At 41.4% G+C, this 18458-nt stretch overlaps 1 protein-coding gene across 3 annotated transcripts in view; it reads left to right on the top strand.

Annotated features, from left to right (window-relative positions):
• Nucleotides 1-17225, top strand: part of satb2 (SATB homeobox 2) — a 131656-nt gene extending 114431 nt beyond the window's left edge. For 2 of the 3 annotated variants that reach the window (XM_088083724.1, XM_088083723.1), the window contains exons 14-15: nt 12567-12773; nt 13622-17225. In XM_088083724.1, the coding sequence (XP_087939850.1) occupies nt 12567-12773; nt 13622-14122 (708 nt within the window). In that variant the 3' untranslated portion in view covers nt 14123-17225. The remainder of the gene's footprint in view (nt 1-12566; nt 12774-13621) is intronic. The other variant, XM_088083725.1, reaches the window with a different exon arrangement.
• The last annotated feature ends 1233 nt before the right edge of the window (nt 17226-18458 follow it).

Here is an 18458-nt window from a genome sequence, read left to right as displayed (position 1 = left end):
TTTTGTTGTATGGAGCACTTTGTGTTGCAGATTTTGCTCATATGAAAAGTGCTATATAAATAAAGTCTGATTAATTTATTTAAGAATAATAGAAATTGTTTACTAAATTACATGTATTAACATTACAATAACACTTTAATGTTACAGCTGGTAAAAGTGGATTAAAATAAATGTAGTATACAAGTATTAAGTTGCAGAAATACACAATTTCAGAACTTGTGTAAACTGTTTTTAACTGTTCACCCCGTCAATGATAGCGATGGTTATTATTTAATGTATTCACTTTTGGAGTCAAAACAGGATGAAACTGTATCTCCACCACGCCCATCGTTATTAATTCCTCATTATATTCATTTGGTGTAAGTAGGGATCGTCCTGTTTGATCTAGCTGTGTGTGCACATGTGTTTGTGTGAGTGCGTGCCCCGGCGGAGCAAAGTGTAAACAGTGTTGCTGGGTGGTGTGGCACTGGAGGAAATGCCCCATTAGTTTGTGAGGACGGAGGCAGAGGCTGAAGGAGATCGATGTAGGAAACACGCTGACATGTTGTCCTCTGTCGTTACTGTAACCCTCCCACTCCGAGCGTTTTCTATCTGCCCGCCCGTCTTCGTCACTCTGCCGCTGTATAGATAAAACTTTATCTGCTGTTGATTTGAAGTAGCAGCACCACAGAAAATATGTGGAAAAAAAAGACGTTTTTGTTAAGTTGGCTCTGAGCTCAAGTACATTCGATTATTGGAGATTTTATACCCCCATTTTAGGGATGAAATTAAGTTGGACAATTAAAATAATTTTAATAATTTGCAGTGAATAGCTGACTTGTACAACCACATGAGCAGACACTGGTCCCTCTTCTGGGCCTCGACTGCACCTTTACTGCCTGCTTGTTTCAGGGGCTGTTTGCCTTAAAATGGAAATTTTAATGGGAAATTAAATAAATATGGTCATTTTTTGCATTTTCATGCATTTATTGACACATTTATTTATTTATTTTTGATTTTGTCAGTTTCAGTCCTCCATACCTTTTCCCATTTCTATTTTTTTTTTTTACAAGAACTCAAACAAATTTGCACAGTTTTCAAAGGGTTAAGATTTACTGCACAGTAAAAAGGTCAAAGGTCAGGATTAAGCCACACAATCTGAATCCACTGATTCTCAAACACACTTCAGACTGAGCCGGGTCCTCCGGTTGAGAGACAGTCTGTCAAACCACCGGCCCCCCCTCTGCTGCCCAACACTCAGCTATTATATCCCACATATAGCATACACCATATGCCATAAATCAAAAACAGACAAACGCTGAAACTTCCCATTTAGCATCTTGACACGAATCCTATGGTGTAGCTCTGCGGCTCCGCCCACCTCCAACTCCACCGCCAAGTGATCTTTCCTGTCTTCCCAGTCAGAGCTCTGTATTAAAGGCTGATGGGAACACTGGGAGGAAGCTGTGGTGGCACCATTAACACATTCCTGTGCTCCTCTCACACTCTCAGCAGAGACTAAAAATAAAGATTTCCCTCCTAACGCCCATGTTGTAACCCCTCCGCCGCCCCCCGCCCACCTCCAGAGACGCGGGGAGATGAACTGTGGTGAAACGCTGGTGATTTATTAATGTGAAAATGAGGTGTGTGTGTGTGTGTGTGTGTAAATATGTGTGTTGCTGTCTTCAGCTCCCCCCTACGTCCCAGATGAAGCCCCCCACCAAAAACCTCAGGCTCCAGCCAGCCTGCCACCACAGACCACACATGTGTCCCATCTGCCACACATGCACATACACAACGTCTCACACTGATAGTTGGTAATGTGAGCGCTCCTTTGTGCTGCGGACAATGACAGGGTCTCCAAAACTGCAGCAACCAACCACAGAATACACATGAAAAATGGATGTGGTGCCGAGACGGAGCTGCACGCTTAATCCACACACCAGCGATGTGTGTTTGGACCGGACTGTGGGTACAGTAGCGTGAGCCATTTCTGCATGTCGGGGGGCTCTGGGAGGTCTCTGACTGTGTGTCTATTAGGTCTGCAGGTGCTTTGTGTGTGTGTGTGTGTGTGTGTGTGTGTGTGTGTGTGTGTGTGTGTGTGCATGTCAGTAACCCCAGCAGCATCACATTTCTTCATGAGTGACACGGTCCTGGTGCTCGCTCCGCAGCTCTTATTCATACGGCTTTAGCAGTTAAGTGCGTCCCACAGCTAATTTGGCAGAGTCTGCCCTTATAAATTATTTCTTTATTGTTTTTGCTAAATTGATTTCTACTGCAAGTCAAGGGGTTGTTTATGTGTGTGTGTGTGTGACCGCTCACCGAGGCTGAGACCCCAGGAGTGGTGGACTAGAACAAGACGTAACAACCACTTTGCCCTTCCTCCTCCTTCTGCTCCTCTTCTTCTCTTTTCTGTCTCACTTCAGTCTAAAGGTGCTTCACCGGCATCACAAACAAAAAGTGCTCATCGCCAAAGCAACAACAAATAGTTCCTGTCAACACCGAGGCAGACGCAGGGTTCCCACACATTTTCATGGACAACATGTCAGAACTTTTAAATCACTTTTCAAGGACTTTTGTTTCTCGCCCAGTGTTTTTTTTCAAAGATCTAAACATAAATTCAGTGTCTTCAATGATGTGTTCAAAGACTGTCGGAAATTTGAAAATCCCAAAACAAACTCTTTTTACAGTTTCTGACTATGATAAGCAGTATAATGTTGGCGATTTTTAAAAAAAGAAAACATGCTTTCCGGGCGCGTGGATTTCTCTAAAAAAAAAACAACAAAAAACTTAAATAATAAAAAGTTGAAAAAATAAACTTATTTTTCTGGACATTTTTTCCTTTTTGTGAATAATATCTAACAATCTCCCACAGTTAATTTTCTGCTCATTTTCTTATCAGCTTTTATTTTTTTCTCCCAATTTACTGGACATTACTTGCCAAGTTGCTCACTGCCTTTTTCACCTTGTTTTCAAAAAGTCTCTCAAGTCAAACACAGCAGGAGAAAAGTGATGTCGATCCACGTTCTAAAGGGTTAAAGCAAGAGCGGTCAAATTTGGCGCAGCAGAGGCCGAGAGTCCTGATTTAAACAGTACTCCTTTACATGCATCAAGCTCTGAAACTGCTGCACTTCCCATAATGCAACTCAACAGTGTCTCTTCATTAAACCGCCTGGCAAATGCCCACGCATTTTAAACTCCACTCCCTGATTTCGAAACACAAACTTTCTGTTTTAAAGCCCGAGCCAAGACAACCCTGATGACATCATCAGGTATTACTTTCTCAGAGTTTGGAAAGTTCCCACCACAGCCATTACACAACCAGCGGGGAGGGGCTTCCCCCGATGAGTAAACTGAGCTCGATGTGTAAAATTAGCTGCGCGCCCCTTTAAAAGATTGCATGATTCTTCACGGGCTGGAAAAACAAACCCGCCGCTCTCTCAAACACATCGACGCAGTATCTGTAAGTACTGTGTGTGTAGATTTACCATCTTATTCATTATGCATATCAAACAAACATCCGACTCACTGACCACTATTCCTGATGTAAAAGTTACAGCACTTAAAATCTGGCATACTGTCAACAAGAGCATAAAAACACAAACGTAATGCTCCATTATAAGACTGATCTCTTGATAAGAACTGAATTGCAGCTTATGCTAGTTTTTTTGCAGATTGAGTAACTGAGTTTCAGTTTCCAAGCCAAACTCCTATGAACTGCCACCTGATATATATATACAAAATACACATAAACATTACAAATGCAGGTGTACAATCATAATATACATTAAAAAGGACATAGGGCCACAAACACCTGATAAATAAAAGCATAAACACAAACTGAAATGACTCAATATATCAATTCAAGGATTAATGATGCAAAGCGATAACATGTTCCACATCATCAACTCTAAGGACACGTTTCGATGAGAGCGGCTCGACTAAAAACGGAAAAAAGGTCTCTATTTTGGGTTAAAAAAAAAAAAATCACATTCATATGATAACATTGTGAAAACGATCCTCGTGTACACGGATCCACAAAAACAACCGAAAACTCTGTAGTATGCACGCCAGGCCAGGGGTGGCGTTTTCAAAAGATTACACTCGGGATCGCGATGTAAAAAGTTTGCATTTTCAGGCCCCAAAATGCTGTTGTCCTGTGGACAAAAGGCCAAACCGCAACAAAAGTTTCAACGTTTCATGCAAGAACCGTTGCTATGTAAACGGCCCCGTGAGACATGCCTTTATTTTGTAACTTCCCACACATCTGTGTCACTATTTCTGTCCAAACACACCTTCCAAAATATTAGATACCAGGCAGACGATGACGAGCAGCCAAGAAAAAGAAAACGAGGGTATTTAGTGATATCTTTTCATGTAGACTGCAGCCCCTGAACTGAATCGAATTAAAATCGGACTGCGGCAGACTTTAAAAAATTCGTAGTCCAAAGAATCTTTTATAATACTGTGTCATGATAAAACTTGTGGTCTACACCCCTGTTTATAAACTGTTCAGTTCAGACTAAAGATTTATGACGAGAAAAGTTCAAACATGCAACTAAAGGCTTGACAGCTTTTAGATCATAGCCGGTTACAGTTAGCATAACATCAAATCGTTCAGTTGTACTATTAATTATCAATAGAAAAATGTATTGACACTCCCTCCTCTCTGCATTGTGATAATAAATAATTTTCTGCTGTTTTCTACCAGAATGTAACAGAATTTATTTTACATCTGGGGAAGATTGTCAGAGCTACAACAATTTATTTGTATTCCTGATTTATTCACTTTGAGATTAAGTAGCTGCCCCTCCCCTCCTCGTCTCTCTCGCCCCCCTCCCCTCCAGTCGTCTCTGCGTCCCGGTGGCCTCTTAGTATTCACTGTTGCAGGGTGGAGTTTGGGATTTTTTGGCAAACCACAATTAACTTAATTGTTTAATTGCAGATAAATGGAATGAATACCACACACAGTTTGAAGGAAAAAAAATGCAACTACACAAGTGCATGCACACAATTATTACCACATAAACACACACACACACACACACACACACACACACACACACACACACACACACACACACACACACACACACACACTGAGCTGCACTCCCAGCTCGCCTCAATAACCTTACGTGTATACAGTTTTTCATCAAAGAAACATTATTTTATAAAAAAGGAAATGTGCAGTGACTCATCCACTCCCCTAGCCTGGATCCAGTCCTCATGGATCACAACAACACACACACACACACACACACACACACACACACACACACACAAACATAAGAGTGAGAGAGAGACAGACGGTCAGACAGACAGAAAGGCAGAGACGCATTAAATAAAAAGAAACACTGATTAACAGGAAAGGTGAAGTCATGCACAAAACTAACAGAAAAGTGATTTTTCCTTCATTACATATTTACTTCTGTGTTAATGGCGTCTCTGGTGGTCATACACCAGAGACGCCCCCCCTCACCCCCACCAAAAAACACAGAGGGAGAGAGAGAGAGTTAGGGGCCCTGGAGGACCAGAGCTCATTAAGGAGAAGATGAATATTTCATGTTCTATAATTCTTTCATAGTTCTGCGCCGTAATTTGCCTTGATTTACGTTTAAAAGAAAACTTTTTCATTTTACTGCAGTGCACTCACAGAGCTGCCAGGAGAGAGAGAGAGAGGGGAAAGAAGTTTTTCAGGAATATTGAATCATGCCATGAGAAGAGCCGGTCTGGCCGCGGGGCTCTGCTGCTTGTGGTTTTTGGGAGAGCGGGGGCTGCATTGTGTTGCTCTGAAGTGACATGTAGTCTCTTCCAAAGCGTAACGGTCAGAGATGGGAGGAGTACGAAAGTAAAGGAGGCAGGAATGAAGGTGAAAAAGAGGCAAATATACTGCAAGCTTCTGTTCACGTTAGCTGCTAAGTTTGCACTGTTCATCAGGCGGATTTCTATCACAGATTTGCACAAAACTTAAGCAAATTTTTCAGAATGTCGATAAAACACAATCGTGAGATGACTGTGTTTCTGAGTGATGTTATGTGACTTCTTCTCTGGCAATAACATCCAAGTAACCATGGTGATGGATGTTCAAAACATTAGCAGCTTTATTTGTATTGCAGACACCAAACTAGCCGCCATTATTTTCAATTTTAAGGCCACGTAGGCGTGTTATGTGAGCTATAATTAAAAGGTGAGCCCCAATGAGGGATTTTTGGAAGCTGATAGTCCACGATCGCGTCACAGATTGTGGATTCAAAATTTCCGGATGATTCGCTCAACTTTCTCAGAGTTATGTGATGCAATAACATCTGCATCATGAGCATGAGCTCATAGCCACAGCATCATGTGACCTAGAAAAGACGAAAAGAAGTGTTTGCACTGCAGTTTTGCCAAATATAGCTTTTTCGAATCGTCTGAAATACCGCCTCATGAAAGCGTGAAATTTTTGGTGATAAATGGGAGTTTTTTCGAATCTGAGGTGTTTTCATGAGGCATATTTGACATTTGCAATTTCAAATTGCACAGTGTGAAGGTTAATGGAAACCCGCCTAACGTTATGAAGCAGTGAAAGATGTATTTAGTTACTTTGAAAAAAAAAATAAAATTTTCTAATGTGATACATTAAACTCTTTCTTAAAGCAACATTATTTACTTTATGTTTATTGCTGAGTCTCATTCCCACGTCATCGCAGTCAGATGTTTTGGTGCTTCGGTCCGACCATCTACCGAATGGGTCAATATTGGACGACTAAAAGCTGCATAATGATGCTTTAAGAGGAAGTATTATCAGCTAAATATACTTAGAAAATTAATATTAAAAGTACTCATCAAGCATAGGACCCTTTGGGTGTTTTTTACTGAGTTATTGTAATATTACTGTTCTTATTAATATGAAAGATGTATTAGCTTTTAAGCAGCAATATACAAACGTTTGAGTCAGTTGTACCATTATCTATACTGGATTATTTAATGACCTCTTTTAACATGTTCATATAGTGTTTTTACATGCTACAAGACGTATTTAATGCTACAAAACAGGCATACCAAATGAGGCAAAGGTGTAATGTTACCTCAAAGCCATTTTATGGCCAAAAGGATATTTTTATACAGAAAAAAACTTCTAAGTATGTAATTTTGATGAACAGAGATTTATTTTAAGGGGTTTAATCAGTGCCAGGAGAGGAACTTTAATGTATAATATGAATCATATTTCATAAGATCACCATATGTTTTGTCAGTTGAGTCTTGTACGTATTAGCAACTGTCATCAACAAATAGATAAGCACAAATAAAAGTTTAAATTGACCTAAATGTAAATAATAAAGTTAAATACAGAACCACATTGTGAGTAAAAGGCTTCAAATAAGCCAATGAAAACTGTCCTTATCCAAGAAACCAAAATCATCTCTTCAAATTTCCTAAAAAGATGTCCATTATGTTTATGTTTTGGTGTTGTTATAGCACATAAAAAAAAGGAGAAGGAGGAGTTCGGGGTGTTTTAGGGCAAACTAAGCATTCATATTACTCTGTTTCTTATAAGCAGTCGATGCTTTCTTTTAACCATGACCACAGTCTTTCCCTTCCCTTAACCAAGTCGTTTTTATCCCTAAAACTAACCAAACGTTAACCATAGAGGTGACAGGTCAGGAAACAGGCTCATGAATCATTTTGTGAAGTAAAAAAAACAGCGTTGTCGTGTCAATTTGGGCTCAGAAAGGTCACACTGGTCATTTTGTCAGGCAGTGACGAACTTTTCTGTCATTCAGTTTGGAGGATTTTTTGGCCGGTGACACGCAGGGGTTGGTTACATTTCTCGGTAATTTTCCCCGCGGTGTAAGCCGACCCCACATGACATATGACTAATGCTCCCTGTTTTTCAGTTTTTAATCATATTTACCCACAGGAGTCAATGAGTTTAATGATTTTCACCTGGGTTTTTATTCTCCCCACGCACCCAAACATTGTGCGTAAGAAGACACAGATTACCCACAAGTCATCTTGCCATGCTGGAAATGCTTCCAGTCAGAAAGTTTATACAAAATGGGTCGATAATTATGTACCAGGGTCCAGATTTTGCTCTAGTTAATTACAGATTTATTAGTCTAGCCTGAAATATTAAGTTTCTGAAATCAGATTTTCAGAAGAATTTCTTTATGTAAACCAAAAATATCGAGTCTCACTTTAACAAATACCTGCAGCGAAGACAGTAAGAGACAGTATGTGCTGATTAACAGGCTGTGACAGACAGCAGAGGTCAAAGGGCACGAGGCAAACACACACAGGAAGTGAAGGGCGGCTGGGGCTGAAGAAAGGGTGGGTGATATATCGAATATTCTCGATGTATCGCGGCTTCTTTCACATGCAATATATAAAATGACTTAACCACCATCATGACACTCACGTCAGCGTTTGCATTCTCTCGCTCTCTATCACACACACACACACACACACACACACACACACACACACACACACACAAAAGCAAAAGCTCCAGACTGTGACTATTTAGCGGCAATTTGCTACCATGAAGCACCACTGCAACCTGGACTATTGATGTATTAACTGGAGAGCTGCTGTTTTTTTCTTGCTTGCAGAGTGAAAAAATACATTTAAATATGCTGCAATAACAGTCTAACCCAGTGAGGGTCAGTGTGAGCAGGTGAAGAGTGTATTTCTGTATTTGCAGAGCTCAGATCACAAGTATTAAGTCACAATTTGCAGCCATTGCACAGCAGTGTGACTTGCAAGTATTAGTAATGTACAGAGAGCTGTTAGTTTGATTCCAGCTCGCAGTGGATGAATCCTCACGGTTAAAGGCGCTGCGGTAACCGTTTATCTGCTCACACTAACACATTAACACCTTTTCATCCAAAACCCTCACATGTTGCCATTTTGCAGCGGACTTCCGTGTCTGCGTATTACGCTGCAGGTATCTTCCTGCATCTGCTGGTGATATTCGAGGATGCCGCTACAGTAATGTCAACACAAGCACATGGTGGCATTACGCTGCATGTTATTATGTTTAGGCATCAAAAACACATGGCAACCAACACCAGGACGTCAACAAAAGCACACACTGCAACAGATAATTAGGATCAGGGGAAGGAGGCACATGGTAAGATGTAGGTAAAAAAACATCACATTCAGACAGGAAGCAAACACCAGACTCCAGCATGAAAGTCCAGGGTCTGTTGGACACATCCGTCACCCCTACTTCCTGCCCTATGGCGCCCTCGGGCTCCTTATATCACATCTTTACACCCCGAATTCCTCCATCTTTACTGCGTCTACTTATGAGTTTTAGGTATCCTTCTGGTCAGGACTCTGACTCTGCTCTGGACTCCTGCACGAGAGTCGGTTTAAGCGCACTTGCGCTCTATATATTACATGGTACCGTCAGCATTTTAACTTGATGCTGTCCTTCAGCGTTTCAAGCGCACGTGACTGATTTCATTTGGCTGCGTTCTCATGTGACGCTGCCTCGTGCGTGTTGCACGTGGACGCGCCCGGTTCCTTCCAGACGTCCATCAGCGTACAGTATCAACGCCACTTTTTCTGTCCGAGCACGTTATCATCTGACGCCATCCTGCTGCGTTCCAGTTGGACGTGGAAGGTGGTTTTTGGCGTCATGCTCGTACGCTGAAAGCACTGACAGAGCGGCGCTATTTGCAGAGTTCGGAGTGAGAACGGGCTGGAGAAGGAGGTAGAGGACAAGGGGAGGTGGGAGCTCCTGGCATCCACCAGTTCAGGGCTGATTTGGATGTGGAGTCATGTTGGCTTGGCAGAGGCCCACTTCATTAGTGTCCTGATGCATTAGAAGTGAGGAGAGCGGGAGGCGGAGGAAGGAGGACGTATAGTGGGGTAGAAGAAGAGAAGGGAAAGAGGGAGAAAGGTAAAGACGAGTGCGAGCACAGAAGACGGAGGATGACCAGCTGAAGGAAGAGATACAGTCTGAAGGAGCCGACCAGGCCTGTGTGTTTGGCTCTGCTCTCTAACATCATCATTAGTGCGTGAGGGAGACCAGACCCGCCATCGTTGCATCATGCGTGTGTGTGTGTGTGGCGATTGATCCAAGAGTCCTTGCTGTCAGCCCAAATCAGCGCAGAAATGATGAAGGGGGTCTGTGGGTGGAGGTGGGGAGACGCTAGGTTTCGCAATCCCCCTCAATTTAGTTATTAAGTGTCTCAGTAAGTTTGTATGGGGGATGTTTGTGGCTGTGTGGTCCTCATTAGGGCAGGGGCTACATATCTGTGTTTTTCTGTCTCTCACTTTTTGTTCTCCAGCATTACAGCCTTCTTCTGAATATCTAAAACCGTCACTTTGCGGGAAAGAGTGGGGGGAGGGAAAGAGAAAAATGACAAAAAAAGGAAAAGGAATTCCTGTAAATTGGTCATTCCACCCCCCGAAAATAAAGCCCCTGCGAATGAAATAGGAGCAATTTCATGGTCTGGCCTGCCCTCGATATTATTTAAGTAATACCCTGTTATTATTCAAGAGAAGGGAGAGAAAAGCGAATGACTATTATCTTTATGTGGGTCCTTTAATTTTAATGCGCCACAGATTTATAGCTGGGCATTCCAGTGGGGAGGCCCCTCCCTGCTCTTAAAGCGAGCGGGCGGGACACGACCGCAACGCTCTCACAACAGCAACTACCTTCTGACAAACAACCAAAGTCCCCACTTTCCCTCCCAACACATCATCCTGCCCTCCTCCGCTGCTGTCAGACAGCCCTCGGCCTCCTGACAGCCGGGGGACCCCTCGCCGACGGTCACAGCTCCAACACACACATTTATACACCCTCACCGAGTCTCATTTTTCTCTATAATGTCATTAAAAAATCCTGCTGAAAACCTCTTAAACACGGAGCAGCTTGTGCCAAACTGTCATTATCTGGATTACTGAAAAATCTGAGTTATTAACCCTTTAAAGTCTGCAACAGAAATGGTCCGCCATCTGTATTATTGCTTGTCATGATGGTATTTCTTAGTATCTTTAAGTCCTTCACATCCCTAAAATCTGTACAACCTAAGCTAAAAGGTCATTTAAGTCAATAAACCATAATTATTGATGAAAATATTGAAATTGAGGCACTAAAAAAATACAAAAATTGGCCGTTTTCCATCAGATTTTACGAATTAAAAACTAAAAACATACTGATCAAAAAAAAAAATAAAAAATTGGGAGTGTTTTTTTCAAAATCATTGAGGAAAAAGGGCAAGGAGCAACTTCATGAGAAATGTTTCACTAATTGTGAGAAATTTGTACATTTAGACATTTATATTTAAAAAGCTAGAGGAAAATGTCTAGGGGAAAAAATATAAGCTATTTATAACGAATTTTTTACTGTTAATTTAACACATAAACAATTTCCTTATCAGGGCAACTTTTTCTCCAATTTTAGCATTTTTTCTTCTCTTCAACTATCAAACTAGAAGCACAGCAGTTGTTCCTAATCTCATCCAAAGCGATGACTTTTCTTTGTCCTCTCTCCACCCTCGGAGCTGAGTGGGTGTTGAGTGGGGCTGGTTAAATAGTGATGAGGTGTCATAAGTTTGTAAATAAGAGACTTCCTGGCAGACAGGTGGTTGGCGTTTTACTGGAGCTAATCTTACACACATTAGGTCAAAGGTATACCGAGGACGCGGAGCAGTTAGCATGCCGGCCTCGGAGCTGGTTAATCGACCGTGACGCTCTGTGAGCTGTGAAACACTTGTTCTCACCGTCCGTGCAGCTCTGGCTACTGTGTGCCGGAGCTGCAGACTGGTCACTGGTGGTTTCAACGATGTGTTGCATCATACACGTTACTGTATACTGCTAGTACAGATTATACTCAGGAAATATTATGTTATGAAGTATGCATCAAAAGTGCAGGACACACATCAGTTAACACGCATCAGAAAAACTCGGTTTGCTTTGCTCAGGGGCCACTTTTGCAAAATGACAGGAGGCCGGGGGCCCAGCAGCCCCACACGTTTCTAGGATTTTAGGATGTCTCTAAGATTTAAGGACATTTCTCAAATTTTATGACATTTCTAGGATTTTAGGACGTCTCAAATTTCAGGACATTTCTAGGATTTCAGAACTTTCTTATGATTTTTCGACATTTCTGAGATTTAAGGACATTTCTCAGATTTCAGGACATTTTTCGGATTTTAGGACATGTCTCAGATTTTAGGATGTTTCCAGAACTTCAGAATGTTTTTAGGATTTTAGTAAATTTCTTGTATTCTAGGACATTCTAGGCTTTTAGGACGTCTCTAGGATTTCAAAGTGTTTCTATTATTAAGGACATTCGAGGATTTAGGGACATTTTTAGGATTGTAGGACATTAATAGGATTTTACGATGTTTCAAGGATTTCAGAACATTTCAGAGATTTTAGGAAGTTTCTAGTGTTTACGGATATTAGGAGCTTAGCTAGGATGGGGGATCCTTTCCTGGCACTTATTTGATCAATAAAATATAAAATGCGACCATAGTCGGGGCTAGATTTGGTCTGTGGGCCATAAGTTGTCATTTCATCTTTAAAAAAATATATATATTCCTGCTGCAGTCTTGTTCAGGGGTCACTGTGCCCCATTAATCAATCAGCTTTTCTGTCTTTCCCGTCAGGCGCTTCACAGGCCACCCCCGGCCCCGATGAAGGAGCACCGCCTGTCTCCGATGCGCGAGGAGCAGTTATCTGCCCCCATGAACGAGGAGGGGGCACCGAATGTGGGAGCGGGAGCTGCAGGCGGATGTCCACCTGGCTCTGTTGGCAGCGCCGGCAGCAACAAGAAGCCACGATCACGCACCAAGGTACAGTGTTACTCATCATCAGGACCCGTAAACAGGGACCATACGGTCATGAAAAACCTGGAAAAGTCATTTGCAAATAGCCATTTTCAGGCCTGGAAAAGTTTTGGAAAACTAAATAAACCCTACAAGTTTTAGAAATGGTCGTTGAATTAACACACCTGTAAAATAACACTTGATGTTGGAAATTTGAAAATCTAACAAGGACAATTATACCTGATGTTATTTTTGGCATGTTTTCTTTTAAATTAACCAAGAACTTCTATAAAAAAAGAAAAAATCTTTTAAAATCGACAAAAAGTTTTAATAAAAAAAAGCCACATTTTTTTAAAGAAAGAAAAAGCTCTTTAAGAATCCCTGAAAATTAAAAAAAGAAAAAAAAAGTCCAAAATGTTTTCTCTAAAAACTGCAAATTATTTTCAAAGACAAAAAAATTGCTAAAAATGTTTTCTTTAAGAATCTCCAAACATTTTCTTTTTTTTAAACTCTGCCGTTTAAAGTTGCATGTCAAAATATAGTGAGCATGTAAGTACCTCATCATGATTTGATGTGCCTGTCACTTTTTGGACCATGTCCTCTGCTCTCATTGGTAACCGACAGTCCCCGAGTTATATTAAAATATTCAGGACTAATCCTGCTCTGTATAATAATATATATGTTAAAAAGCAATCATATACTAATGAAAAATAACCGATAAGGAGTTTCGATGGTCATTTCAGAGAATTTACAGTCTTGAAAATTTACCTCAAAGTCATGAAAAAGTCATGGAAATTTATTGATAAAAATAAGTCTGAACCCTGCATGAAGTTATTTGTTAGCAGCTGGTTTAATTATCGTTCTGTCTTTTCTAGATCTCCCTGGAGGCCCTGGGTATCCTGCAGAGCTTCATCCAGGATGTGGGCCTGTACCCGGACCAGGAGGCCATCCACACCCTGTCAGCTCAGCTCGACCTGCCCAAACACACCATCATCAAGTTCTTCCAGAACCAGCGCTACCACGTCAAGCACCACGGCCGCCTCAAGGAGCTGAGCGAGGGGGCCGCCGCCAGCGGAGGCGTGGACGTCAGCGAATACAGAGAGGAGGAGCTACTTTCGGGCTCCGAGGACCCGGAGTCCAGCGAGGACGGAGCCGAGGAGATCTACCAGTCCGCAGAGGGGAATGGTGGGAGCGCAGGGGGGCTGAACCAGCCACCTGCCTCCTCTGGATCCAACTCCAGCTCCGGCCAGTCGTCCTCAGGGACCAACACCGCTCAGGAGGACGGAAAGGACAAGGGGCACGGCCGGCCCGGTGGCCCTCTGGGCCCCGGCAGCTCCTCATCCAGTCCCAGAGAGCAGGCTGAGTACCAGAGGTAGAGACTGACTCACAGAGAGGAGAGGACAGAGAGGGAGAGAGCAGGAAAGGTCTGTGCTGATGAAGTGAGGAGCTGGTCATGAACTGATGGAGGATGGCTGCATACAAACTGTGTGAGAGGTGAAGAGACCATCAGGCTGAAACACTGTACATCTCAGAGAACGACTCTTTATAGTGACAGACGGACATCTGTGAGCGCCTGATGTGTGGAGTGAAATTACCTCAGCAAAGAGACAGCATGTGCTACGACACAGCAGCCATCGTCTAACTGTGAAAGACAGTTTTCCCCAAAAATCATTTAGATAATCACTCACAAACTGTCATTAACAGGTAATCTACTGCTGCTCACGCCCGTCGACAAATTTCTCCTAATCAGCCAATCGCAAGAAAAGACACTCCAAGGAGGCGGGATTTCACCTGAAAAAAATCCCGTCTGTCTTCTCTGAAGTCTGAGCACAGTCGCATTATTCATACTTCCTTCATCAGTGATACTCAACGTACGGACCCGATACAGTGCCAGGTGGCCCCCCGACCATTTTCTAATTCACAGTAAAAACAGAGTGATTCACACTGGGAATTTTTTTTGGACTTTTAGAAAACATAAGGTGCATAAATCAGCATCAAAATAGAGCTTGTTTATCAAAAAAAGCTCCAGTGGAGGATCCACCGCATCCCCTGACAGAGGTCCTAGCTAAGACCCTCATGTCCTAAAAACGCCATGAAATCAGAGAAACGTCCTAAAAGTTGAGTCTAAATCCTAGAAGTGTTGTAAGGCCTAGAAACATGTTTAAATCCTAAAAATGTCATCAAGTTCTTGAAACATCCTAAAATCCAAGAATTTTCCTAAAATAAGGCCCTTAAATCCTAGAAACGTCCTAAAGTCCTAGAAACAACCTGAAATCCTAGAAATGTCTGAAAATCTGAATAAAGTCCTTAAATCTGAATCTGAACGAAAAAAAAAATCCTAGAAATTTCTTCTCTGTCCTGAAGTCCTTGAAACATCTTTAAATCCTAAATTATCATTTAGTCCTTGAAACATCTTAAAATCCAAGAAAATTCCTTAAGTCTGTAAAAGGTCCTTAAATCCAAGTAACATCTCCAAATCCTAGAAATATCCTAAAATCAGAGAAATGTCCTAAAATTTGAGTAAGGTGCTGAAATCCTAGAAACGTTGTAAGGCCTAGAAATGTCCTTAAATCCTAAATTGTCATTTCGTCCTTGAAACATCCAAAAATCCAAGAAAAGTCCACAAAAGGTCCTGAAATTGTGTAAATTCCCGCAATCCTAGAAATGTCCTAAAATTCAAATAAGGTCCTTCAATCCAAAATCTTAGAAACATCCTCAAATCTGACAAAGTCCTCAAAAGGTCTAAATCAGAGTAACGTCCTAAAATCCTTAAAATGTCCTAAAATCCTAAACATGTCTTAATATCATACAAACATGTACGGGGCTGCTGTGACTGGCCCCTGGCCTCCTGTCATTTTGCAAAAGTTACCCCCAAAGCAAAGCGAGTTGAGTGTCCCTGCTCCACGTGCTGGGCTGGATTCCCCCTGCTGAGGGACCGTCATAAACTGGATTCTGGGGGCCTCTGAGGCCTCGACAATCTTATAAATCCTCAGGACTCACACTGACGTTGCTAATGCTGTTTGCTGCCTGAGAATGTGGACAAACGGCACAAAACTGTTCAACCACGAACTTCAATTCATTGTGAAAAAAAAAAAAAAAAGGAACCGACCACCACGACAACCTGCCCTCGCCTCACCGCCACACTCCAGAATCACCACAGGGCCCATCGAGCACTTCCTGTTCACACCGACATTATGTGGATGTGATGATCTCCTCCCTCCGTCCGTCCCTCACAAAACAAGTGTGAGGTTTAAAAATGACAGTGGACAGTTTGGCGGGAGGACATCAGGGAGGATGTGGCGCGGAGGGACACTCGAGGTACTCTTGATCCCTTCCTGGCACCGCCCCGCGTACGTGCGGCGAGAAAAAAATGTCAAGAAAAGGAAGGACAGAGCGGAGATTCAGCAACCAAACAATCAGTCACTTTATGTGCGGTAGTCCTCCCCTTCCACTCTTCCTCTCCGCCTCACTCTCCCCCTCTTTCCCGCTCTCTAATTGGTGCCCACAGTCTTGTGTTTCACCACACCTACCCGCACTTAAACTTCACCAACCCTATTTATTGCTATCTTTATCCATGATTATTATTATCATTATTGTTATTATTGTTGTTATTATGGTTAGAATTGCTGTCATCGTGTGCTATTTTTAGTTTTTATTTCCATGGTTTTTAAATATTGCTTTTCGGAGCTGGGCGGTGGTTTGGGAAACAAGAGACATTAAGAGTGCTCTGCCCTGAAAGAAAGAAAGAAAGAAAGAAAGAAAGAAAGAAAGAAAGAAAGAAAGAAAGAAAGAGAAAGAAAATAAAATGAAGCAAGTTACTGAGTGTTATTGGGTGAATAAAAAGGCCTGTCATGTTGTATTATGCCATTTTTTTTAGTGTTTCCCAAAAATAATAAGTGAGTTAAATAAGAAAGCGAAACTGTGCGATTTTGCTGCAGTTGATGACAATCTACTTTTTTGAGCCATGTGGCAGGTTCGACTCTGTTCTTCACTTTTGATGTCTGTAAATACCCGACACGGGATAAATTGTTATTGATATACTTTTATTTTTGCTGAGTGACTTTAAGTGTTTGAGCCAGTTTGGAGTATCAGAAGAGTGCTGTTGTTTTGTTTTTTTCCTTTTTGGACAACTCAGTGAAATCAGTTTCATTGTGCCGGACGAATTCAATCACGAGAGTATTTAAAAACAAGTCAAACTGTTTTGTTTTTTTTGCTTGGTGTCAGTTGTGTACAAGTATACAGTATGTATAAAAAAAATATCTGCGAATGGATAGTGTCCATGTTGTTTGACTATCCTGATCGGCTGCTACACTCCAACAGACGACCTGCCTTTTAATGACGACGTCGACTCCAATCACTGCGTATGATGATATTGTGCTTTTCTGTATGACAGGAATCAGGGTTAGACTCAAATGCAGTTCCAATGAAATCTTAGTTCATCAACGTTGAAGTGAATTAAAATTTGTGAATTCAAAAGAATTGTCTGTTTTTATTTCAATGACATTATTACATTTGTACTCAAAGACACAAATATTGTGGCTGAGCCTCCCTCTAAGCTTATTAAATGCAGGGAAAATCATTGAAAGTTTTGGAAAAGTTGAGTAATGAAATTGTTTCAGTAATCTTCCACAGACTTCTAAGTAATGTAACTACATTATGCATCCAGACGTCAGGGTCCCCATTTTAATGGACAACAATTCAGAACTTTTCCATGACTTCTTCTTTTCTTCTACTTTTTCTACTTTTCAAGGACCCAAAATCATTTTCTTTTCTAGCTTCACCTCCCTCTTTCAAACCTTATCCCACATGATGTGTTCGAGGACTGTCAGACATTTGAAAATTCAACAATAATTTCTGTTTCTGGCTGTTTTAATTTCATTTTGGCATTTTTTTCAAGAAAACATGCCTTTCAAAAATTTAAGGAAAAAAAACCCAAAATATTGAAGCTTTCTATAAAAACTGCCAAGAAAGTTTAATGGGAAAAAAGCCAAACATTTTAAAAGAAGAAAAACAATCTGCAAAACTTTTAAAAGAAAAAAAGCCTTCAAAACATGTTAAAAAAAAAAAGAAAAATAAATAAATCTCAATTTTTTAAATATGTTCTCTATAAAAAATTGCCAAAAAAGTGTTCAGGTTTCTGTAAAAACTGCCAAACATAAGGTTTTTTTTAGTTTAAGCAATAGCCTGAGAGACATGGGAGGAGGAATATCGTGGCGCTGGTTAGACAGAAGGAAGTTTACCATAGTTCATCGATATATACCACACACTTTGTTTTGATGCAAATTTTTTGAGGGTTTACCTGCAGTCGTAAAACCGATGAGCGCACATTATTTGTGGTGAAAAAGAAACAACAGTCTCGCTCTTTATCTTGCTCTCTACATTTACATGAACCCGGCGTCACAGCACGGCATGACAAGAGGGGAAAGCGCTGTGCAGCTCACTTCACTCAGCACCGACGTTAAACTGGGCTGATCAGACAGGACGCGGCGCTGCTCTGAGGCTGGCTGCGATCTGCACTGATTTCATCATCCGCTCTGTTTTCTCTGCATGTGAATCTATCAAGAAAACACACTAATAATTCATTAAAAATGATATGAAGGATATATTATGTACGATATGATATGAATGATCTGATTCTGATAACTAATAAAATATGCACCCCGTGCTTGCCAAACATGACCGGTGAATTTAAGAAACTACAAAGACAACCGA

This window comes from Plectropomus leopardus, chromosome 10 (assembly GCF_026936395.1).
Source record: "Plectropomus leopardus strain MGB_pleo_1.0 chromosome 10, ASM2693639v1, whole genome shotgun sequence".
Lineage (NCBI taxonomy): Eukaryota > Metazoa > Chordata > Actinopteri > Perciformes > Serranidae > Plectropomus > Plectropomus leopardus.
The sequence above is the reverse complement of the archived record's forward strand: the minus strand, read 5'-3'. Positions and strand labels throughout refer to the sequence as shown.